General features: G+C 42.1%; 1 protein-coding gene across 1 annotated transcript in view; it reads right to left on the bottom strand.

The window, feature by feature from the left end:
• The window catches only part of LOC137029617 (collagen alpha-1(XXVIII) chain-like), a 46,030-nt gene that overhangs the window by 3,700 nt on the left and 17,469 nt on the right, over nt 1-24,861 (bottom strand). The window contains exons 12-32 of the mRNA XM_067399251.1: nt 24,712-24,780; nt 24,556-24,624; nt 20,460-20,528; nt 20,307-20,375; nt 19,988-20,056; nt 19,414-19,482; nt 19,241-19,312; nt 19,078-19,146; nt 18,925-18,996; nt 18,752-18,820; nt 17,346-17,414; nt 17,203-17,271; nt 17,005-17,073; nt 16,836-16,904; nt 15,800-15,868; nt 15,624-15,692; nt 15,271-15,351; nt 15,073-15,108; nt 6,793-6,829; nt 6,144-6,698; nt 440-516 (exon numbers count right to left, since the gene is read on the bottom strand). Coding sequence (XP_067255352.1) covers nt 440-516; nt 6,144-6,698; nt 6,793-6,829; nt 15,073-15,108; nt 15,271-15,351; nt 15,624-15,692; nt 15,800-15,868; nt 16,836-16,904; nt 17,005-17,073; nt 17,203-17,271; nt 17,346-17,414; nt 18,752-18,820; nt 18,925-18,996; nt 19,078-19,146; nt 19,241-19,312; nt 19,414-19,482; nt 19,988-20,056; nt 20,307-20,375; nt 20,460-20,528; nt 24,556-24,624; nt 24,712-24,780 — 1,896 coding nt within the window. The remainder of the gene's footprint in view (nt 1-439; nt 517-6,143; nt 6,699-6,792; nt 6,830-15,072; nt 15,109-15,270; nt 15,352-15,623; nt 15,693-15,799; nt 15,869-16,835; nt 16,905-17,004; nt 17,074-17,202; nt 17,272-17,345; nt 17,415-18,751; nt 18,821-18,924; nt 18,997-19,077; nt 19,147-19,240; nt 19,313-19,413; nt 19,483-19,987; nt 20,057-20,306; nt 20,376-20,459; nt 20,529-24,555; nt 24,625-24,711; nt 24,781-24,861) is intronic.

Here is a 24,861-nt window from a genome sequence, read left to right as displayed (position 1 = left end):
AATAGTGATCATCAAAAATCAAACCGTTTTGATTTTAGCCTCAAGATTTTATTTTTGAAATTTCAATCTGCAGTTTAACAAATAATTTAAATATTCCAAATATTGTCTCTTAATTAATATGAAGCCATAAAAATTTATTGGTTCATTATAATAAGAACACAATAAAATGAATTAATAAATGTATAATTTTTCACAGTTTAATTTAAAAATTCAGCTATTCCAATTTTAATAATAATAATATAACATTATTATAAAAATTTGTAAATAGCATAATAAATGTCACACTACATTTTGTAGTGAAATGTAGTGTGAAATGTATTTATCATCAAATACTGTATCTTTCAGACCAAATGTGCTGCTCTCGAATCAAATAGGTGATTTAGATGCATCATGAGTTTTTAACTAATGGCCTTTTTGACTGAAGTGTGTGTCACTCTACCTTGGAGCTGAAGGTAGTGCTGAATATTGATCCATCAATGTTCTCACAGACGTGTTGGAGCAATTTACTTTCCACTTCTAGACACAGAGACAGAAAACATGAATTTAATTAATGTAGATGATCCTGTAGCTCTGATTAGGTCAAGGATTTGATTCCCAGGGAACTCAAAGTAGCTTTGGATAAACAAACACAAATATAAAGCCCTTTAATGGGATTGTTCAAAAAAAAAAAAAAAAATCTGTCAGCATCCAAGACAAGGAATAAGGGTCTTGTCTAGCTAAACAATCGGTCATTTTCTAAAAAAATAAAAATGTATATACTTTTTAACCACAAATGTTCGTCTTGCACTGCTCTGCGATGCGTCACACATTACGCAGACCTGCCAACATGTATGCATTTTGACCTCAAAGTACGCCGTTACGATTTGTCACTCTATACCAAAGACTATAGAATAACACAAGATGTGTCACTCGTATTGTTTTGAATGGGAGAAAGTGTAACGCGCAATATGGCGGAACAAGTCCCGCCTTCTAAATAAGAACCAATCGCCGACTGGTAAAGTCCTCGCGTCAGCGGCCGGCCGTTAGAAGCACTGGTTTCTATAGAAACAGTCAGACGCGCGTCTCCGAAATGAAGCACAAGAGACGCGCATTTAGGTTTGCGCATGAGCTTGATCCAGCCTGAAAAATACATTTTTTGTCATTATTCGAGAGTTTAGAAAAAACATTTATGAAACAGTTGTTGTTAGATTTCATTGGTGATTTCAAATATGAAATTTAATCGTAAGGTTGGCGAACACTTTTGGAGAATTTGATGTTTCCCCATTCAAAGAGATAGGAGCTGCATGATGCCCAGGATGCCTGAGAGGCGTTTCAAAGATGGCCGCTGAGTGAAATGACTTGTCTTAAAGGGACTTTGTCTATACTACGCAAAAACCTGGTGACTCCTCCATGCACGCGTAGTACTCAAATCCAACAAAAGGAAAAGCTCGACCAGTCATAGCGCTGGGCTCATTTCCCAAATAGAGGGTATGCATGTGACGTCACCGTCGACGGTTACGACTGTGGTCACGCTCGCTGAGTGGCAAAAGACTGAGCGGCAGGATTGGTTTTCAGCGTGAATGTCGCGAAAAACATCCAAAATGGGAAAGAGCTTTGTGATTGACTGTACAAAAAGCTTTGACACAAAACCTGAGGTATATATTTAAAAACTGCAGAAAGCAACAGAAAAAAAAAGCAAATGGATCACTGCATTTCACAAAAACAGCTGGACTCCAGGCAGAGAAACATGGATTTGCAGTTATCATTTTGTGTCAAATTGTTGGATTTTGAGGTAATCTGATTTAAACCTACCGATTTTATAGTTATATCAAATATTCTCATGCAGATTTGCTTTATGTGTTTCCCTGGCATCGAAATCAGGCACATATAAATGTCAGGAAACGTGACTCCTGGCTGCATGTCGATATCCATGGATTAGGTTTATTTGACAGCATTAAAGTTGTAGGGAACACATTAAATTCCAACCTTTAGTGTAATTCGTTTGTTTTGCTCACGTTTTCGCAGTTTCCCCTATTAAATCCAGTCACGCAGCAGGTTCTTTTGCCACTCAGTCCAGCTGAGGGAGCGCGTTTTTGGTGGGAAAGTGACGTCGATGCATCCCTCTAGCAAGCGGGGATGATTGACATATGCGTACAGCCTATCAATAAAATGAGACTGCAGATCGAAATCCCGCTCGATCCTCCTTCCGGCTTCCGCTCCCGCCGTGTGGGTACACGATCCATTCCACCTGCACGATCCGTTTCACACATGCACGTAATTACGTAGTAGAAAACGTCACGGTTTTCCAACACTATCGGTACCAATAGAGTGCCCCAGGGATGACGCGTTTTTGTAGGCAAAACCCGGAAGCGAGTTAGCATTTTAGGACTTCCGGTTCCAACGCCATAAAGTCTATGGGTTTTTTGAATGGGTTTTTGGTAAATCGCCTGAAATAAGGTCTGTGGTTAACAAAGCCTCTAAATACTTTCACGTTTTGATCTATGACATAAAACACACCAGTATAACCCACTTGTGATTTTGTAAACTTTTACTGTGTCTTAAAATCGGCGGTTGCTAACAAATTGCTAAAAGGGACTACTTCCTTTGGATGTCATCATGACAAACAGGACATTTGGACAGCATTTTCTCATGAGTGGATAAGTATTCATACACAGCGCAGATCATTATCAGTGAGCTTTTTTTTAAATAGAGTTGTTTTCTAAATAAAATTTGAGGACGCTTGGTGGTGACGACGTTGATCCGCGACCATGGTGTGTTGTAGTCCGTTTATAGCCTACTGTTAGCCTTTTATATCTGACGACTTTATTTAGGCTTCAAAATCTATAAATGTTGTGTTAACTTGTAAAGATTATCTTGATAGACAAAACGTGTAAGTGTCATAACCCTTTGATAAAGACAGAGCTCATTTTCTGCGATTTTCCAAAAGTCTATGGGAAAAATGAATAGGCTTTGAGTCGAGGGAACCCGTGCGACGCTAACTTCCGGGTTGGCCTACATAAACGCGTCATGGCACTCTATTAATGAAACACTTGACGGCAAGGCGGCATATTTGTGTGACGTTAGTTGTATTGAGTTTAACATTTAACAGCGGGTTTATTTTGATGCTTTTAAATGTAGCTTACGCTATGCATTACTATGTGTTTACGTGGTTGCCAATCCAGAATAATAAAGGAGTTGTGAGTCGTTACATGAACATACATGATCAGTTTCCTCCATACTCTCCTTTGCGATTCATTGCTGGTATAAGGCTTAACTTACTTAACTTGCCGTGTTTTGGTCTGAGCTCAGTAGTATTGTCAAAGACGGTTTGTGTCATTTTTTTTTTTTTTTTTTTTTTATTAAAAGCTGCTAATAGTTAACTTAAGTTGAGTAATTTTGTATATGGGTCTAGGCTAATATATATCTATATAATCTAAATGAGGAAAATAACCCCTTCAATGTTGTTTACAGAAGAAAATAAGGAACATAATATGCATTTCTGCCAAGACTATCTGCACTTACATGAAGAAAGAACTACAAGCAAGTGTGGGGAAACGTCATAGATTATTTCAAACTGACAATGGAAATGGCTTGAAAGAAGCATGTGTGCACACAGAAGTTTTATTTAAGAGTAAAAATTCTCTCTCTCACACACAAACACACACACACACACACACACACACACTCTCTCTCTCTCTCTCTGTCCCCCTCACACACACACACAGAACGGATCGTGCAGGTCGTTGCAAAACAGAAACATCATTTGCGCATGTGCGTTTTCTAAAGAGTCTACTACGCATGCGTAGAACGGATCGTGAAGGTATGCAAGTGACGTCACCGTCGACCGTTACGGCTGCGGTCACGTCACTGAGAGGCAAAAGACTGAGCGGCATTGGTTTTTAGCGTGAATGTCGCGATGTGATTAACTGTACAAAAACACAAAACCTGAGGCATATTTAAAAAAAATCAGAAAACAACAGAAAAAAAAGCAAATGGATCACTGCAAGAAACATCTGAACTCCAGACAGAGAAACATGGGTTTGAAGTTATCATTTTGTGTCAAAATGTTGGATTTTGAGGTAAAATCATGCCGTATATATTGTATTGTTATATATTATGTTGACAACTCATCAATTAAATATTTTCGATCTTATATTCTGCGTAATTGTGTGTTTAATAAACAACACTGACAAAAATACTATATGTGTTTTAGGGCTGGACAATGACGATATAACATTGATATAAGTGATTTCGCGAATTTAAACCTACCTATATTGTAGTTAGCCTATATAAAATATTCACATGCAGATTTGCTTTATGTATTTCCCCACCGTCGAAATCAGGCACATATAAATATCATGAAACACGACTCCTGGCTGCATGTCGATATCCATGGATTAGTTTTATTTGACAAGTTGTAAGGAACACATTCAATTCCAACCTTTAGTGTTCGTTAGTTTTACTCGCGTTTTCGCAGTTTCCTCTACTAAATCCAGTCACGCAGCAGGTTCTTTTGCCACTCAGTCCACAGGGAGCGCGTTTTCGGCGGGAAAGTAACGTCGACGAATACCATCTATTCTCAAGCTTGGACAGCACAGTAGTCACGGTACTTCTGACTCCTTCAGGTAAACGGGTATAAAATGATCAAGTAATGTTGAACAACAAATCTAAATAAAATTGGAATCGCTATATGGCTTAGCCTAGTGATTATGAAAATATTGTAATGTGTGACTGACTGACAAGCACGAGTCTGGAGAAACAGGCCTTTATTTATTTATTCTCAGTGTTGAGAAACGTAGCCTACATGTGTTGCGTTATTGTGTTAATACTAGCTAAATGCATTTAAAAGTGCTGGTTGTCTCAGAGCTGCACAAGCTCTCTCTCATACACAAACGCGCGCGCACACATGGGAAGATCATTGTAAAATGAAAATTGCCGTGCTTGGTTTAAAATTTGTTCTTGTGTTATTTTTTTGTCAGAAAACATTTTCAATTATCCATCAGTGTTTTTAAGATTCGGTAAATGACGGACGCTTTAGTTAACGCAACTCATCGTTAAGTCAGACTAACTTCTTGATATTCTTGAATACTTCGTTTTGCTTTTATGGTTCCTGTCTATTAATTGTCAACTGTTTTCTATAAATATGTTTGTATTGGCAAACCTTTATTCAGCTAATGTTTGTCTTGTTTATAGTTCAAAGACAGTACGTTACAAATAGAAACCCTTTTTTCTGTGGGATTTAGGATCATATTTGGATATTGGAATAATAAATTAAGTATTTTAAATGAATCACATGTAAACTCAATGTTTACTGTTTTCTAAGGGTTTCTTAATTTTAGACTAGTTTTCATTACAAAACCTGTATAAAGGACTTGACTTTCAGGTTAGTTGTATGTAAATATCGCCTACTTGAAATTGCAAACATTTTTTTTTTTTTTTTGTCCATATTAAATATATGAATGCGATTCACTTGTGGTTGTCAGTTTGTATAAGCACACATTATGCAATACAATATTAATCATGAATTAATAAAATGCTTTTGAGCAGGTGTGAAATTTTTAATTGTGTCAAATTAAAAAAACTTGAACAGTCAAAATTAGATTAACGAAGATGGGTGTGTGTATGTGCTTTGTGTATTGTATTTTTTTTTAGAAAATGACCAATCGTTTCGCTATTTTATATTTCGCTTATTCCTCATCTGGGATAATGTAGAGCTCTTTGAAGCTGCACTGAAACTGACATTTGGACCTTCAATCCATTGGTAACTGCTGAAGTCCACTATATGGAGAAAAATCCTGGAATGTTTTCATCAAAAACTTTTGACTAAAGAAAGAAAGACATAAACATCTTGGATGACATGGGGGTGATTAAATTATCAGGAAATATTAATTCTGAAGTGAACTAATCCATTTAAATAAAGGCCACTCTGAGCTGATTTGTAACAGGAGAAGAATGAGTTTGAAAAAAGGTGGATTCGAACTTGGGTCGACCGTAAGAAGCATGTAAGAAGTTAGAAGTTACCGCTCTTTTTGCCTGGCCCAACCAGACATTGGTGGGCAGAATTAGTATAATAGCCTTTACCAACAAGGATGACATACACACTCTGTTTTATTTTTGGGTGAACTATCCATTTAATTGTGTGAAATGAATGCATTGTGACATACCAGGAAGTGTTCTTAAGTCTTCTATGGGAAACACATGCTCCTCAGTGGGCAGGGATGCTATTGACTTCAGCTCCTCCTTAAAATTAGCATAGATCGGGTCACTTTGATTCAGCAACCCTATAGCGAACATGGTGATATTGGCTGAATGAGCCTCTTTGACCGCATCTGCCAGCTTCACCGTGTCACGATGATCCGTCTGGCCATCCGTAATAACCACCGCCACTTTCTTCACACCAGGGCGAGCAAAGCGGAAGATCTCATTGGCCTTTCTGATGCCACTTCCTGTGTAAGTGCCCTCTCCAATATAGGGCATCCTGCGCACAGCTTCTTTCACTTCATCACTAGTTAACCTGTCTTCTATGCTTGTGACCACCAGGTTAATGTGGCTGTAGAGAACGACCCCTACACGCGTCACCTCTGGACTGACTGACACGCGGTCGATCAAGGTATTCACAAAGTCTTTAATGACTTCAAAGTTTTCCGGGCCGACGCTCTCAGAGCTGTCAATCACAAACACCAGCTCAAGAGGTTTTACTCTGCATCTCCGGCCACAACCTGAGAATCCAGAATAAATCATCCACTTCAGTTTTGATGTAATTCATCACAAAGCACTCAAATTTAGAAATAGATCTGCAATTTGATTACTTACCACAAATAGATCTGATTAGAATGATTATTTCCTCTTTCTGCAAAATACATAAATCTTTCAAAGTTCATTTTTTTAGGGGTTCAAGTGTATTGTGCTGAAACCTTATTGTAATTGTTAAAATTTTCCCCTAAAAGTGTTCAGGTAGACCAAACCATAAGTTATAGAGGCTTGAAACTTTGAGGGCTGGTAGTACTCACACCGTCACTAAGGCTTGCCCCGATCAGCCTGATGGGGGCACTACAGCAGTAAAGAGTATGAAATTGCTCATAACTCCTAAACAGTTTTCGGGTACTTTTGCGAACTAGTCCTAGGTTTTTGGCCCGATTGGAACCAAATCAATGCAGCAAGATTCTCTGAAGTCTGGTTGTCAGTAATTATCAAAAACTGTCCCCAAGGGCCGCCAAAACGTTTGAAGTGGGCGGAGCCACCTTTACTAAAATGGCTTTAACTCGTTATTGAAATGAGATATTTTCACCAAACTCAGCAAACATACTCAATCTGTGATTGTCTGAAAAAGGACGTGGTGACTGGCCATTTGGTGGTACTACAACAGGAAAAAAAAACATGAAAATGGCTATAACTACTTCACTGTTAGTCCGACTGACATGGAAATTGGCATGCAGTGTCTTTGTCCGAGGTGCCATAATTGTCTCTTTTTGACTCACAGCCCTAGAGTTAGAAATTTGAAAGAAATTGGCCACCGGGGGCGCCTTCGCATTTTTCTCATGCATAAAGGATTGTGTATCGCACGGTTTTCTACACACACCCAAGACATTCATACCACATGGTAGAACTCCTCATTCTGAGCAACTTTGCCTCTAGGATCACCGCTGTCCATCGAATTGTTCATTAAATATTGGATATTATTTCAAACACCTTCTTTGGCGAACTAGTCTTAGTTCTCTTAGTGGCTCATCCTCAATAACTGTAAAAAGCTTATATTTCTTATAGTTAATTGGCTGTTTGGTCATTTTCATCTATGATTGTGATGGTTACAGGCTTTTTTAATTAAAACATTATAGCCTTTTAGGCCTTAAAGCGCTTGAACCCTGATAATTGCTGCTTAGCTATATTCATTTATTTTTTTTCATTTAAGTTTTATCTAATAGTGTAATTTCAGCTTTATTTCAAATATATAGACATGCGTACCATGCACAATATTAAAATGTTCTATATAATGTACATTAAATATACACTATAAAAAATGTATTTTTTTACGAAGTTGTAAATAAAACATTATTATTAGAGTATGTTTTACAAGAAAATACTTGTCGTCATTTCAACTATTTGTGAAATTTACTAGCAATTTGAGTGAAAATTTTATAGTAAATAAGTAAATAATTTTTTTTTAGTGCAGAAGACCAAAGTGAGCAGTATACACTACATGACAGTCTGGTCAAGTCATGTGCGTTGCATTGTGGGATACAGTATGTTAAAAGTCAAGTTATTTTTACACAAAATTGTGTTACAAATGCAAAATTGTTTTTTATTTTCCAGCAATCACATAATGAGGTCATGCAACAACAGCGTAACATATCACAGTTTAAAACGTACTCGGTTACTAACGTAACCTCGGTTCCCTGAGATACGGAACGAGTACTGCGTATGGGGAAAGGTCTCCCTTTTTCCCCGCTGCTGAAGCCTTTTTCAATAACGCAGTGTAACTGCACCGTCATTGGTTCACTCATAGACAAGTTGTTGAACCAATGGCGGCGCGGCATAGCTGCGCGGCCTATGGCGACAAAGCGGGCGAATGTTCCCGCCGAAATGGGCGGGGTTAAGGGCTATATAAGCGGGCGTTTCGCCATAGGACTTCAGTGTCAATCGACTGAAGCGACGACCCTGAGCCGCAGCCTCGTGGCACGGCAAGTGACGCAGTACTCGTTCCGTATCTCAGGGAACCAAGGTTACGTTAGTAACCGAGTACATTCCCTTTCGATACTTCACTCGTACTGCGTATGGGGAACGAATTCAACCACGCCGTGCCACGGCTGGGAATGATATAGCTTGCATTTGGCCAACCAAGAGGGGGCCAAGAAGACAAGCAAGAAGGCAAAGCCTAACCGAACCCATGGTTACACTTAAGGAAGATACTTCCTGGGATGGAGTGAAGCGGAACTCGTCTGAGGCCGCTAATCACACCGAGAGAACCCGAGCTTGTAAGGTCGGGACATCGAGATGATAGAACCTGACAAAGGTGGACGGCGAAGACCAACCGGCCGCCTCACAGATGTCTTGGATGGAAACTCCGTTGGACCAAGCCCACGAGGAAGCCATTCCTGTAGTGGAGTGGGCCCTGACTCCTATGGGGCAGTTAGTACCCAGTGAGGAGTAGCACAGGTTAATAGCATCCACTATCCAACGGGAGATGCGCTGTTTCGAGACCGGAGACCCTTTGGTGCGGCCGCCAAAACAAACAAAGAGCTGATCCGACTGCCTAAAGGACCGCGATCGCTCTATGTAGGTCCTCAATGCCCTGACTGGGCAGAGTAGCTCCAGCTCCAGTTCGTCCGCCGAGGGAGGAAGAGCAGAGAGTGAAATGACCTGGGTAGGGTTGCACCAGCCGTTCGTAAGTTCTTTCTTAAATTGGAACGTAAAGTCCACACTAGTGGCTTAGTAACTACTAGCTAGTTTGTAACTAACTCTGTACATTATTCGGTTGCACCATTTGTTCTTAAGGCAGAACGTAGCTAGAAGCTCGTAAGGTCTCCGTAAAGTAATGCGTAGTCGCATAATATGACGTTTACCTTCAGTTATCCTTCAAATACAGGAGCAGAAGTTGTTGAAATTCCGTGAATTTCAGTTTATCCTTCATTCTGACTTATTTTTACTGTTAGCTACGTGAGGCAAAATAAGTTCCCATTAAATATAATAGCCTACTACTTAATCATAAATGTTTTTATATGTAAATAACATTCAGAAACTGTATTTGAAACGAAATTAATAAGGATCAATAAATAAATACTGAAACAACAACAAAAACATAAGAAATTACATTTATTGATTATGACTGATTTTATTTGACATGCACAATAGGGAGTGATAGGACCGATGCACACAACGGCGCGCTGTTTAACAGGTTCGTGTTGAAGAGTGTCTAACAAAGTAATCTTTTCACATGATGTTTAAGAGAGTGTAAATGTCAGCAGCATCATATATGTGTAAAGAATGAAGTCTGTCAGGTAAAACAAGAGCTTATTGATGCAGTTCAGTCAGTCTGCTATTTTATTCCAACCGTTACTCCTGATAGGAGGCTTCCGTAAATATTTAGTGTATACGTAGAGTTACGCTTCAACTAAGTTTAATGGTGCAACACAAAAATATTTAGTAGTGCGTAAGTTGTAACTTAGTGCCCATTTACGTCAAAACTAGTCTACGTTGTAACTTGCGCACAGCTGGTGCAACTGGCCCCTGAGCTCTAAACGGAGTTGAGAGCACCTTAGGAACATAGCCATGCCTAGGTTTCAGAACGACCTTAGAGAGTCACCAGGCCCGAATTCGAGGCATGCAGGGTTCACAGAGAGAGCCTGCAAATCGCCGACACGCTTAACCGATGCTAGTGCTAGTAGCAGAGCGGTTTTTAGCGTTAGGGGCCTGAGGTCGGCTGAACCCATTGGTTCAAATGGGGCTCCCTTTAAGGTCCTGAGGACCAACGAGAGGTCCCAGGGGGGAACAGTGAGAGGGCGGGGAGGATTCAATCGCCTAGCACCCCTCAAAAAACGGATCACAAGCCCGTTTCGTCCCACTGATTGGCCAGCAATAGGAGCGTGGAACGCCGCAATGGCTGCTACGTAAACCTTAAGCGTGGAAGGGGTGCGCCCCATTCCCAAGCGCTCTTGGAGGAAAGACAGTATGGAAGATACGTCACTCTCCACAGGGTCTATGTTGCGTGCCGAACACCAATCAACAAAGACTGACCACTTCTGGTCGTAGAGGCGTCTCGTGGACGGGGCTCTAGCCTGAGAAATGGTATTTAGGACGTCCCCGGGGAGGCTAGTCGGCTCCCATCGAGGGACCAGAGGTGCAGAGCCCAGAGCTCCGGCTGTGGGTGCCAGATTGTTCTGTTTGCCTGAGAGAGGAGGTCCCGTCTCAGGGGAATCGGCCACGGGGCTCCCAGGGAGAGCCTGAATAGCTCTGAGGACCAAACCTGGTTCCTCCAGAGCGGGGCCACCAGAAGGACTCTGTGCTGGTCTTCTCTGATGCGCCTGATGACCTGGGGGATCAGTGCGATCGGAGGGAAAGCGTAAAGGAGCGTGCTGGGCCATGTGTGGGCCAGAGCATCTACTTCCTTCGAGAAAAATATTGGGCAATGAGAGTTGTCTTCTGAGGCGAAGAGATCTATCTCTGCCTTCCCGAAGAACTCCCAGATCTTGAGGACCACTTGGGGGTGGAGCATCCACTCGTCGGAGGGGATGTTGCTCCGTGACAACATGTCCGCACCCAGATTGTTCCTGCCAGGAACATGAGTCGCTCTGAGCGACTGAAGCCTCGGAAGAGCCCATTCCAGAAGACGTTTCGCCAGAGCGCATAAGCGGCTGGACGAGAGACCGCCTTGGTGGTTAAAGTATGACACCACAGTCATACTGTCTGACCGAACTAGGACATGACGTCCCGTCAAGTAAGCCTGAAAGAACTGAAGGGCCTTCATCACTGCTAGCATCTCTAGACAGTTGATGTGTAGACGGCTTTCGTTGTGGCTCCACGAGCCGAAGGCCGGTCTGCCCTCACACACAGCGCCCCAGCCCAAGTTGGAGGCGTCTGTTGAGAGCACCGTCCTTCGTGAGACCGCCTGTAAGGGGTAAACATAAGCGGCCGTGCCGCCAGGCGCTGGGAGGAACCCGGAACTTCAACCAGTACTGAAGAGGCCGCGTCCGAAGAAGGCCGAGCTGCAGCACCGGGGAGGCAAAAGCCATCAGCCCTAGCAGCCTCTGGAAAAACTTCAGAGGGAGATAGGCTTTGTTCGTGACAGATGCCGTGAGCTGCTGAATTGCCAGGGCGCGCTCTGGCGAGACTACTGCCGTCATACGGACAGAGTCGAAAACTGCTCCCAGAAACAAGATTCGTTGAGTGGGGCATAGCGAGCTCTTGGCTAAGTTGACCCTGAGACCCAGACATTGTAGATGACTGAGGAGCACGGATCTGTGGTGTTCCAGCTCGTCTCGCGAACGGGCTAAGATGAGCCAGTCGTCGAGATAATTCAGAACCCGGATTCCCATCTGCCTCAGAGGGGAAAGAGCCGCGTCCATGCACTTGGTGAAAGTGCGAGGAGCCAGAGACAGCCCGAAGGGCAGGACCTTATATTGGTACGCCACCCCCTCGTATGCGAATCTCAAGAATCGTCTGTGACGGGGGGCTATCTGGATGTGAAAATACGCATCCTTCAGGTCCAGCGAGCAGAACCAGTCCTCGGGGCAGATGTGCGCGAGGATCTGCTTCAGCGTCAGCATTTTGAACTTCCGTCTCATGAGGGAGTGATTCAAAAGTCTGAGGTCTAGGATGGGTCTGAGACCGCCATCCTTTTTGGGGACCAGAAAGTAGCGGCTGTAAAAGCCTGTCTCGCTCTCTGATGGGGGAACTGTTTCCACAGCTCCCTTTTCCAGCAATGACATAACTTCGGCCCGGAGGACATGAGCGTCGTCCGGATTGACCGATGTTTGAAGCACCCCGGCGAAGCGAGGGGGCCGTCGTGCAAACTGGAGCGAGTAGCCCTGGTTTACGATCCCCATAACCCATTCTGACACATCGGGGATGGCCTGCCAGGCCTCGGCCCGAGTGGCAAGGGGTTGAATGATGTTTGGTGACAGATCGCCGTTGAGGGGGTCGTACACCGAGAGGGGTGGAAGAGGAAATTTGCTCTTTTTGTGATGAGGTAAAATATAGTTCGCCGTGAAAACGGCGTTTGGAGTGGGCGCAACAGGTGTGGGCCCAGCTGTCACTTGGAGCATGTTTCCCACGCCCGTAAATAAACGAGGCGGAGGGGAAATTACTCGTGGGAGCTTTTGGGGCGGTCCGGTCGTAACGGGACGATCCCCCATCCTCTTCCTTCCAGATGAATCAGGACGACTTCGGAGGCACCGGGTCCAGCACAATCTTGGGCCGGGGTCCCTGGCGTCTCGGGAAGGGAGGGCGCTTCACAGGGCGCGAGCGCTGGCGATGCTCCTGGGGTGGCGCTGCCTGTGTTGCAGGTGGGGCTGGCTTGTTCTGCTGAGCCGGCGCAGTCCTGGGGCGGCTAGACGCAGAAGCGGAGCTGGAGCGCTTAGGCTATGAGGCATTTCTTGCCAGAGACGATTTCTGCGCGGCAGTAAAGTGCTCAGTGAAGCCTTCCACTGCAGGCCCGAAGAGACCAGAAGGAGAGACCGGGGCGTCTAAGAAGGTCGTCTTGTCTAGATCCTTGATCTCCGTAAGGTTGAGCCACAGGTGGCGCTCCAACACGACCAGGCTGGCCATGGAACGACCAATGGCCTGGGCCGTAGCTTTCGTGGCTCGCAGGGCAAGATCAGTGGCGCTGCGTAGATCCTTGAAAGCCGCCGCGTCGATTCCAGACTCGTCCAATGAGCGGAGGAGTTTGGCCTGGAAGACCTGAAATATGGCCATGGTATGGAGCGCGGAGGCAGCCTGGCCCGCCGAGGTGTAAGCCCGTCCAGCCAGTGTAGAAGTGGTGCGACAGGGCTTGGAAGGAAGGGCCCTCTTCGCTTTCCAACCCACAGCCGCGGGAGGACAGAGGTGAGCAGCCACCGCTTCGTCTAGGGGTGGCAGATGCTCGTATCCCTTCTGCTCGGCGCCATCGACGGCGGTGAGGGCGGAGCGGTGCGTAGTGTGGAGGCGGGCGGAGTAAGGAGCGCGCCACGACTTCGTCAGCTCTTCGTGGACCTCAGGAAAGAAGGGCGCTGAACGCTGGCGAGGTGCTTGGCGGCGGCCTGGCAGGAAACATTCTTCCAGGCGGCTGCGAGACGGCTCCTCTGGAGGGGCCCACTCGAGGTCCAGCTCCTCTACGGCTCGAGACAGGATGCGGAAGAGCTCGGCATCCATGCCCTGGCCATGCTCAATGGGTTCCAAGGGAGGTGGTGGAGCGGGGTCTTCCGGCTCGCCAGCCCATCCTTCCCCTTCGGAAGCCGCAAGCGACATAGAGTCATCTTGTTCGTCGTCCGTTCCCCCGAATGAGACGAGGTCACTTGCTTCCGCGGAGGGACGCTGCTCAGGGCGGGAGAACAGAACGGGAGAGAGTTCCCTAGGAGGAGAGGGCGAGGCACGTGGGGGCTGGGCCGGCGTGAGCTCGCTCAACTCCGGGCGCTGAGTCGCTCTACCCCACTGTCTCTTCCTAGCCGGCTCGCGGGAGGAAGGAGACGGGAGGGCGCGAGCGGCGAGATCGCCCTCCGTGAAGAAGGCGACCCGAGAGCGCAGGGAAGCGAGACTCATGCACTCGCAGAGTCTCCAGCGAGCGTGCCGTCCACATGGGGCTTGCCCAGGCAGGCGACACACTCGCTGTGTCCATCGTCGTCTTGCAGGGGGGCCCTGCACGTACCACATGAGTGGCGGGGCATCATAAGACGCCGCTGCCGTGAAAACGGCAATTGGGTGGCTCTTTTAGAGCAGCGAGGGCCGCGGAAGCTCTGGAAGCGGTTAAAACCGCTGAAATCGCTTTTTTAGAGCGCCGTTAAGCCGCGGGTGAAGCTCTCAGGCGGCGCGCCGGATGGCGGCAGGGGACGCACAGGAAGCGGCCGGGAGCGGGAAGCGGGAGGCGGCGACTCGGCGACGGCGCTGGAAGCTGCAGTCTGCGAGGGCGCCGGCGCTGTCCTCAACCGGCGAGTCCAGGCGAGTCCGCCGCGGGAGCCTCTTCAGACGGCGGCGAGAGCAGGAAGGCGGCGAGCTTCTTCGGCTTCAGGCGGAGATCAGCGAAGAGAAGTAGAGGTCGTCGCTGAAGGAGAAAACACTGAAGTCCTATGGCGAAACGCCCGCTTATATAGCCCGTAACCCCGCCCATTTCGGCGGGAACATTCGCGCGCTTTGTCGCAATAGGCCGCGCAGCTATGCCGCTCCGCCATTGGTTCCACAACTTGTCTATGAGTGAACCAATGACGGTGCAGTTACACTGCGTTATTGAAAAAGGCTTCAGCAGCGGGGAAAAAGGGAGACCTTTCCCCATACGCAGTACGAGTGAAGTATCGAAAGGGAACTGTATTTTCTTTAGGTTCAAAAACTTTTTACATTGGAATAAATTACTTAAAGTTTTGGATATTTAATGACAAGGTAGAAAATTAATTATTTCATTTGTGCACATACCGTGAGACCAGGTTCTCCTTTTGTTCCTGGATTACCCTGTGAATGTGAGAAGACGAAATGTTCAATGTGTTAAATGTAGTTAAATATACAGATGTTGATTTTAGTGTTGTCAACTATCATAATGCTCAATGATTAAAAAGCAAGTTTAGCATGAGAAGTTTTTCAAATAATCTAAATTTCCTTCTCAGTTCTTCTCACCGGGAGTCCTGTAAATCCTGGTTCTCCCAGGCTTCCTCTGTCCCCTTTGTGTCCTTGTGCTCCTGGTAACCCACGATCCCCCTACAAACAGAGCAGTTACATCACAAAGGTGAAGTTCATATCTGTGGTCACGTTTTTCAAACATGACCACATGTACAATTTTTTTAATTGCATGGTAATTGTGATTTCTGGAGTTTGTGGAAACGAGTATTTTGTCTTTGACAAGAAAAGTCTTGCAGGTTTGGAACAACTTGAGGGTGTGTAAATGATAACATTTTTATTTTTGGGTGAAGAATTCCTTTAATGCTAACTAAAATATGAATGCATGACTGTGGCTATAAGAGTTTCCTCACCTTCTGTCCCGGCAGACCCTCGCCAGGGAACCCTCTTGGCCCCTGTATACCCTGATATCCAGGATCACCCTGTACAAAACAGAATAAAATGCATGTGAATTAAACAGTACTGTACAGCACACTGTAATATGTTCAGGAAAATGGTATCCTGTTGATATGCCTCAGATTCCTGATACCTTTGGTCCTTGTATGCCCTCTCCTGGTAATCCTGGAAGACCAGCTGGACCAGTCTGACCAATGGAGCCCTGCAGACCACAAAACACTTCTGAGCAAACCTGAGCAGGCCAATCTGAACAGAATCACATTTTGCTATATATCTGGTTGCACAGCATCTGAAATGCTGTTTTGGTCATTCTGTAATGCCTGAGCAAAGTCTGAGTGGTTTGGTATAATTCCCTCCCAGAAGCGCCTCACACGATTGCGTTCACAAACACCAAGCATATGAATAAAAGATAACATTATATTGCGTTTCATCTGCACACTCTGAGGTGCAAATAATTTATGATATGAGTAAATTATTATATACAATGTCTTCTACTGCAGCATCTTTCATTTTTCTTAGTGATATTTGGCAACAGTTTTTCAGGAAGTGACGATTTTGTTCTCTTTGACAGCACAAATGTTAACGAGTTTCTGGTTACAATTTACACATGCACACACAATACAAAGTTTAGATACAAAGTTTATCATATTAATAATTACACAAATGTCTTCAATATTTCATAACCCAAATTCATACTTACTTTTTACATTAGGAAAATAAATAACTATTTTAAATGGACCTTTACACACTGGATGGAAACAGTGCTTTATTCGCAAATGATTTATGCGATATTCCAAATTTGCGCACATGTTAAATTCACATCTTTGGATGGAAGTATAGCTAGTGAGCGCTTACCATGATCAGCTAAATGCTGGATTTTCAAAAATTGTGTGAAGTTCACAGCACAATTGTTGTGCCATTGTTGCAGTAAACTTGCACAACATTCTTGAACGAATTGTATGTCTATATGACTTTACATTTTCACGCTCCTAAACATGACGCTGAACTGCACAACGTGTGATTGGTTGTTTTACATGTCAGTCAGATGTACTCTTGGGCAATCCTTGGTCAATGAAAACTGCAATGGAGTCCAGACCTTCTGCTGTAAGTCTGAAGCGAGACTAATGTATTCTACATACACTTTATGTAGTTTGAAATGTATTTCCCACCTTTGGGCCCACCTGCCCAAGACCTGGTGCTCCAGTAGGCCCTGCGGGACCTGGAGGGCCTCGATCCCCCTGTGACAGAAAATATCAACGCTCTAATAGAATAATATTTTTTTAATAACTCAAATTTGCACATTTTCTGAAGAAATTGAGAGGGATGCAATCATCTTACCTTTGGTCCAGGTAAACCTGTACCCTCTGGCCCAGTCTCTCCTGTAAGACCTGGGAGACCTGGTGGCCCCTGTAGATTACATGAGCAACACATAATGTAGTCTGCTATTATTGCATTTGGTATGTCAGATTAAATACATACTGTACAAACGTAACTATGATTAGTATGAATAATGTTCTTTGTAATGTTAATATTTACAGGTGGGCCGGGACAGCCTTCTCCCTTCAGTCCTGGTGGTCCAATGGGTCCTTGTAACCCCATTTCACCCTAAAGACAGACAAAATGGGTTATCTCAGTCACAAAAGCACAGCTGTAGGGTTCTGCTCGGATGTCACTCTTACCTTTGGCCCTGCAATGCCTATCCCTGGTTCTCCAGCTGGTCCTGCTGGACCAACTGGCCCTGGATCTCCCTACAGCAAGATGAACATGGTATGAGATCTCCTGATGTGGGTAAACATACAGTGGCTCCAACAAATTTAAGCCACAATAAAAATGTATAAATTAATCTTTTTTTAAGCAAGAACTTAGAATGGAAGTAAATTGACTTTTGTTCCAGAGGGTTTAAAAGCAGAAATTTGAAACTAACATTTTTGTTTATTTTTCAGTAATTATTCAGTAATTGCAATTTTTTTCATTATTAGGTCAATCTTTCTGGGGTTGAACAATTTCAACTACTGTCTTTTGTATGTCACTGTGATTTTGCAAAGACATGTTGTTCCTGGATCAACATCGTTTGTTGATCCTGGAAGAGCATTCCTGTCCAAAAACAGTACTCACCCAATCCCTACCCCTAAACCTAACCCTACCCATAACTTATCCCTAAAGTCAGAGGGAAATGATAGGTGAATAACACTGATGTAGAAGCACCTAACCCTTGTTGTAAGCATAAACTTGACATAAACTGTAAACCTGTCAGATCTCATTGGTTGATTGAAATGTTGCTCCAGGATCAACAAGGACGTTGATCCAGGAACATGTTCTACTTGGTGAAATCACATTTACCATCCATTGTAAGAGTCTTACTAACTGCGTTTCCATTACCCTTCAAATTGCGCAATTTAAAATTGTTAATTGAAAATGCGCCCAATGGAATCATGTAATTTTTGCAAAAACTCCCATATTTCGCAAAAACTTCTTTACTCTTGCATGAGATGGTTTTCCAGGCAATTCGAAAAAGAATATATTGCAGTTTTGCAAAATGAAACAGTTTTTTCGCATTTACAGGTTACGTAACGTACATAAAAGTCGACCATTCTTTAAAGATGGCGTGGTATGTTTGGACAGAAGATGAGAGTTCTTCATTAAACTCATAAATGACAAAAGAAATGGGAATGCTGGAATGCCACCTCAAAGCAGATATAAGGGATAAACGCCCAGAAACACCTCATATGTGGCCGCTCCCTAGTATAGGGGTCTTTCCTTGCCATTAATGCTTGGATACCATGTCTACGTTTCCTTCGATTAAAAATAATGGCTAGTGCAGTGGCTGCAATATACTTAAACCTACTAACATCAGTTGCCATGATTTTTGGAATGACTTATTCTAAAGGAAAAAATTACGTTTAGGTTGTAAAACATTCGTTAATGGAAATGCCATAATTTCGCATTCGTTTTTATCGACATTTAGAAAATACTGCAAAAGTTTTGAGCAAATCTGTAATGGAAACCCGGCTAGTGTGACCATGATTTTTGCTTTTTATTTTATTGATAAAGCTTGTGCTGAATCCGGAACTATTCTTTAATGTACCTTAGCTCCAGGTATGCCTCTTCCTGAAGGCCCAGGAACACCTGGAAGTCCAACATTCCCTGGGTTTCCCTATTTTAAATGAAAGACACTGTTAGCAGCAGTGAAAGAGACATAGGGCTTTTCTTGACATAGTATTTTGTGTTTGTTAAGATGAATGAATGATTTGTTTTCACCTTTGCCCCTATTGGCCCAGCTGGTCCCAATGGTCCTGGTTGGCCTCTGAAGCCCCTCTCCCCTTGATCCCCCTATTGAAGGAAGATACAACCTCTTTAATACATACTGTTCTATATATATTTTTAATATAATAATTTTAGTAGGCATGACACCTTCTCTCCTGGTAGGCCTCTTCCAGGAGCTCCATCTTGTCCTTTGGGCCCTGGTAGGCCTAAATCACCCTAAAGTAAACAAGATTGTATATAGTGTATTATAATATATGCCTGAATGTTTTGGATGTAATGCTATCCATCACTAACATGCTATTAAGAGCACCTTTGGTCCCATGGCTCCATCTTCTCCTGGTTCACCTTGTTTACCTGGTAAACCTTGGAATCCAGGTTCACCCTACGGCATTAATCCATAAACACAACTCTGATTTCATTACTTGATACTTTAAACTGTTAGACATGATCTGAAAGAACAGAATAGTTGAAACAACAACCTACTTTTGGTCCCGGTTCTCCAATTCCTCTTTCTCCAGTGGCTCCAGGATCTCCAGGGAATCCCCGTTCTCCCTGAGAGCAAACAAAACGAAAACATAAAAGTTTGCAATTGGTAATATTTTTTGTTGTTGTTTTTGACAGAAGTCTCTCCTGCTCACCAAGACTGCATTTATTTGATCGAAAATACAGTAAAAACAGTAATAATGTGAAATGTTAAAATTTCAAATAACTGTTTTCTATTTGAATATATTTTAACATGTAATTTATTAATACTCCAGTCTTCAGTGTCACACGATCCTTCAGAAATCATTCTAATATGCTGATTTGCTGCTCAAGAAACATTTCTGATTATTATCATGTTGAAAACAGTTGTGTTGCTTCATTTTTTTTTGTAAAAATCATGATACTTTTTTTAGGATTCTTCAAAGAACCAAAAGAACAGCATTTATTTGAAATAGAATTTTTTGTTACTATGTAAAATGCCTTTAACTTTTGATCAATTTAATGCATCCTTGCTGAATAAAACTCAATTTCTTAAAAAAATAATAAAGAAAGTCATATAGAAGTGCAGTCTTACCTTTAGACCCATGAGTCCTATCCCAGGATTCCCTCTCTGACCAGGAGGACCAGGTGGTCCCTGAATCCCCTTTAGATATTAAGATGAAGGTGACAATTAAATGTTTCCAATTGTTTCGAAAAGTAATAGCACACTCCTCAACACGCTGCATGATTTGAGGAATCATATTGTATATGAATATAGAACAAACAGTGATTTAAACAAATCCCTAACCCTAAGTAATAAACACTAACACTATAAGCATGTATGTGAGAACAAGAAGCTTGCCTTATCTAGCATATAAATATTGGTATAAAAACAGAAAAATAACATAAAATACTTTCTCTCCTTGAATTCCCCTGCCAGGCAATCCTAATGGTCCAGGTGATCCAGGAGGTCCCGCATTGCCCTAAAAGGATGGATACAGGGGCTAAATTTAATGCAAAATGGCCATTTATAGGGCCAACTAAAATCTCACACAACTGCAACATACCTTTTCACCTTTGACTCCATAACCTGGGGGTCCACGTCCACAATTAGGGCAGACACAGCCACAGTCACCCTAAGACACAAACACAAAAACAAAACAGATTAAAAAGTGATATGTCAATGTCTTTATTCACATGACCATTAAAGGGAAACAATTAAAAAGAGGAATTTCATATGATTTTAAATGTACACTTTAGGTGTATATTGGTTGTATATTGGAGTCTACCCTAGTGAAAAATAAATATACTAAAATCTATTTAAAATACATTTATTTTATGCTAAGTTTACTACAATTGCATTTACATTTGCATACTTAATGTAAATAACCTGCAATTGTACTTTTAGTATACCAAATTGGTATACTTAAAGTCTGCTAAACTGGAACAAGTATTTTTGTGTTGAGGTCCAACTAAAGATATACTTAAATATATTTGATTGTGCTAAAGTGGAACTATTGCAAGTATACTTTAGTACAAGTATATATGTCTTGCATTTAAATTATACAGTGATCATACTATCCTATATACACTAATAGTGACATTAAACACATTTTATGCTTAATATTTAGAAATAAATGTAAATATGCATTGTGCAATAAAGAACTGCAAATAAAGTTTAATTAAAATACTGTCATTATGTCTCTAAATAGTCAACATCTGAAAAGCATCATCTAAAACCTTCTTCTAAGGACAACTTTGATGAACTTTTTTGATCCATTTCAAATGCTGACTACTGTATATTAATGGGTTTTCAGTTAAATGTAGGCCTATTTGAAATACATTTTGGTAGGGTTTTTTCACTATAGGCAGACTCTGCATCCATTGCCTCTGTTTTCTCACCATCACGTACTTAACTCGGAAACTCTTAAGGAAATTAACTCATAAGTATGAGTTGTGCTGATGTTCATGTGCATTTTAAATACATTCTTTCTGACATGACTTGAAAACACTGTAACTACTGAAGCTGAACCTTGACCCCCATTGGCCTGCTCCAACGTCCTACTATTGGTTGAACCACAATGATTGATATTTTGAACAGCCATAAAGCCAATGCCATCTCACTCACCAACAATCGGTTTTGCTGTACTTTTCTAAACAACCGAACTCACTGGAGTGCACACTATTGAGAATCTGTGTTCATTCTGACATATTTGTCAGAAGGAAACTTTAGAGTCTAGAAAGTCATTGTAGCTAAAGACACAAGTCTCACTGTGTATTTCAAATCTGAGAATGATCAAATTATTTTTAGATGATGCTTTATCATTTTTTAGATGAAACTTTCTTTTTGTGCAAACCACAGAAAACATGAGGTATTAACTGAAACATCTAGTTTCTGCTAATTGGCTGTAAGGGAAGAATTTTGAAACCCAACTTTTGCCTACAGTTCAGACGTAGCCATGAGAATTTTGCAAATAAAATGATTTCATTTGTTACATTTTTACTTAAGTAATTTATTTTTGTTGAATACTATGTTAACCTGTTATGATTAAATGTCCAATTCAATGAGCAGTATTTGAGTTCTACATATATATATATATATATATATATATATACACTAAACAAGTATTGGCCTAGATAAAACTTTACAGGAAATGTATTATGAGTTGCAAAAAATAATCAGTAAGTTATAATTATGACATTTACTTTTTTTAAATAATTTGCTCAAACTTTGAATATCAGGTCGGCTATTGTGTAAAGTGCTATTGAATTCAATTAAACAATTTTGCATGGATGCAAATAGATATACATACATATAGAAAGTAGTTACAGTAAATATTTGTAAATATGACAAATAAAGAAAACAACATATAGTCAGTTTAAAATGGTGAAAGAAATTCATGTACCTGATCAGAAGTTTTATTACATTACTGTATTCGTAATGCACTTCAATGCACCTTAATTCTACTTTAATAGCCCTTATTTGCACTTTGAAATATGGACTGCAGCACTTTGGGCTGTCAAAATATTTAAAATTATTAAATTAATTAATTAAATTAATTAATTAAACTGATTCTGAGCATAAAATAAACGCAAAAATTTAAAATCCGCATCGAGACCGCCAAATCATTTATGCGCTTTTGTCAGGAGCAGTTGTGGTGAATTGAGAGTTGAAGCTCGCAGAGACTGCACGATTTTCAAAGCAGTCGGGTCACTGTTCTTTTCACACTGCATGACTATCTTGGCCAGCATTCAGTCGCTGCTGCGTTCATACTGCACGATGGATCGGCGACAGAAGGTTTCACACTGCGTGACTTTACAATAGGAAGAATCGCCGACAACTCTGTCTGGCACGCAAACAACGTTTCACAACCAAACACACGCGAGACCTGACAAGGAAACAACGCGCGCAAGACCAGAGTTCTCACGTGAGACTGGCCCTGCGTCTCAATCAGCTCCCTAGGTAGTGAATCAGTATATAATGAAAGTGAATGTGGCTGATACCCTGATCAGTGCCCTGACTACTGAACTAGGGAGCTGATTGAGACACACGGTGGGATTATTATTAAAAATAGTAGCCCGCATGAAGCTTGAAATACGAATTGCTTGTGCGCTGATTTGCAGCGAAAACAATACAAAGAAAAGAAGAATATGGAGGAAATGTTTGGGGAGACGCAAAGTACAAGGATTGTGTGTTCTGCAATGACAGTTGGAGCTAAATACATAACTTTTCAATGTGCTGCTGTTGCGGATGGTCAAGCAAATGTTTGTGCTTTGTTTCTGTTTGATAGAATTGTAATGTTTATGTGAATGAAGCCATGCTTGCTGATATTGTGGTCTATAACTCCTCCCCGAACTCCACGCTGCTCTGGATCTTGCTCTCTCATTGGCTGTCGGTCATCGCCGATGTAGTTTTCAGTCAGAACACTTTTCACACTTCGGGATTTTGAATCGCCGACAGGTTCAGATATTTAGCATGCCAAATATCTCACGGGTGTCGGCGACTCGTCGGCGATTCTATCGTCTTTGCTCATTCACACTGCGTGATTGTCACTCGCGTGAACGAGCACCGATTTGCCTGTGATTTCGGGCATTTGTCGGCGATTTCTCAAAACCTGTCGGCGAGCCAAAATCCGGGCTAAAATCGTGCAGTCTGAACTCGGCTTAAGCCGAGTGCTCTTGTGCGACCCGGGCTCGATTCCAGCCCGTACTGGATCCTGCATTCAATATTCATATAAATCTGTTCCCATTGTCTCACTGATGTTCACTGGATAAGTAAGTTACTGGTATACTAGGGCTGCCTAGGCATATTCTAAAGCTGTAACTTGATTTAGATTACTTTATTGTAGCCTATTTGAAGAACACTATAATGATGCCATTAGCACACTAAAATCACTAAAAGTTTGTTATCAGTATAATATAAATGTTATTCAGCTCTCTTACAATGTAATTGAATTGCAATTTTGTCACCAAAATACATTTCAAAAGTTTATGCTGAGGGAGTTCTGCATTTCAAAACTTAAATACAAGAGTATATTTAAAGTGTACTTGCGTTTACTTGGAATAGTTCCACTTTAGCACAAACAAGTATATTTAATACAACTTTAGTTGAACTCCAATTTAGCAGACTTTAAGTGTACCAATTTATAGCGTGCCACAAGTACATTTAGTTATACTAAAGTACATACAAATAAATTGTGCTTAAATATACTATTTTTTTTCACTAGGGTAAGGTTCTATGAAGAACCTTTAAAATCAATGGAATCTTTCCTTTTAACCAAAGGTTCTTTATAGTGAAAAAAAGTTTTTAGATTATTATTGTTCTTCAGGCTAAAAAAAAATGGTTCTTTTAAGAACTTTTCTCTGAAGGTTCTTTGAGGAACCCAAAATGGTTCTTCTATGGCATCACTGTGAAAACCCCATTTTGGAACTGTTATTTTCAAGAGTGTATGTTACTGACATAACTAAATTCATTCACATTTACTGTATCGAAAAGCAACAGGACATCCTGCTAAACATCTCCATTTGTTTTTCACAGAAGAAAGAACGACTTACGGGTTTGGAACAATGCAAGGGTGAGTTTTCTTTCAGAAAAGGTCAGAGAGCCCATTGAAAAGGGAATGACCTAAAACAGAAGCAGGAACCACAAGTGTATCTGCTCACCTTTGGACCAGGAAGTCCTTCACCTGGAGCTCCTGGTTTCCCCTGTGATCCTGGTAAACCTGGAGGACCCTTCATTGATGCATGTATCATTATCTCATTATAATCTATACAGTAGATGCATGATTTAAAGTCATACAAGAGGCTGTTTATACTTACAGGTAGACCTGGCTGACCTATGCCAACCTGACCTGGAGGACCTGGTCTTCCTGGGTTTCCTTTGTCACCCTAAAACAATCACACCTCAAATAACTATAAGATTGAATAAAATACACCACATGCTTACATTGTGATGAACAAGAACATCAA

The sequence above is a fragment of the Chanodichthys erythropterus genome, chromosome 2 (genome assembly GCF_024489055.1).
Source record: "Chanodichthys erythropterus isolate Z2021 chromosome 2, ASM2448905v1, whole genome shotgun sequence".
NCBI classification, from domain to species: Eukaryota; Metazoa; Chordata; class Actinopteri; order Cypriniformes; family Xenocyprididae; genus Chanodichthys; species Chanodichthys erythropterus.
The sequence above is the reverse complement of the archived record's forward strand: the minus strand, read 5'-3'. Positions and strand labels throughout refer to the sequence as shown.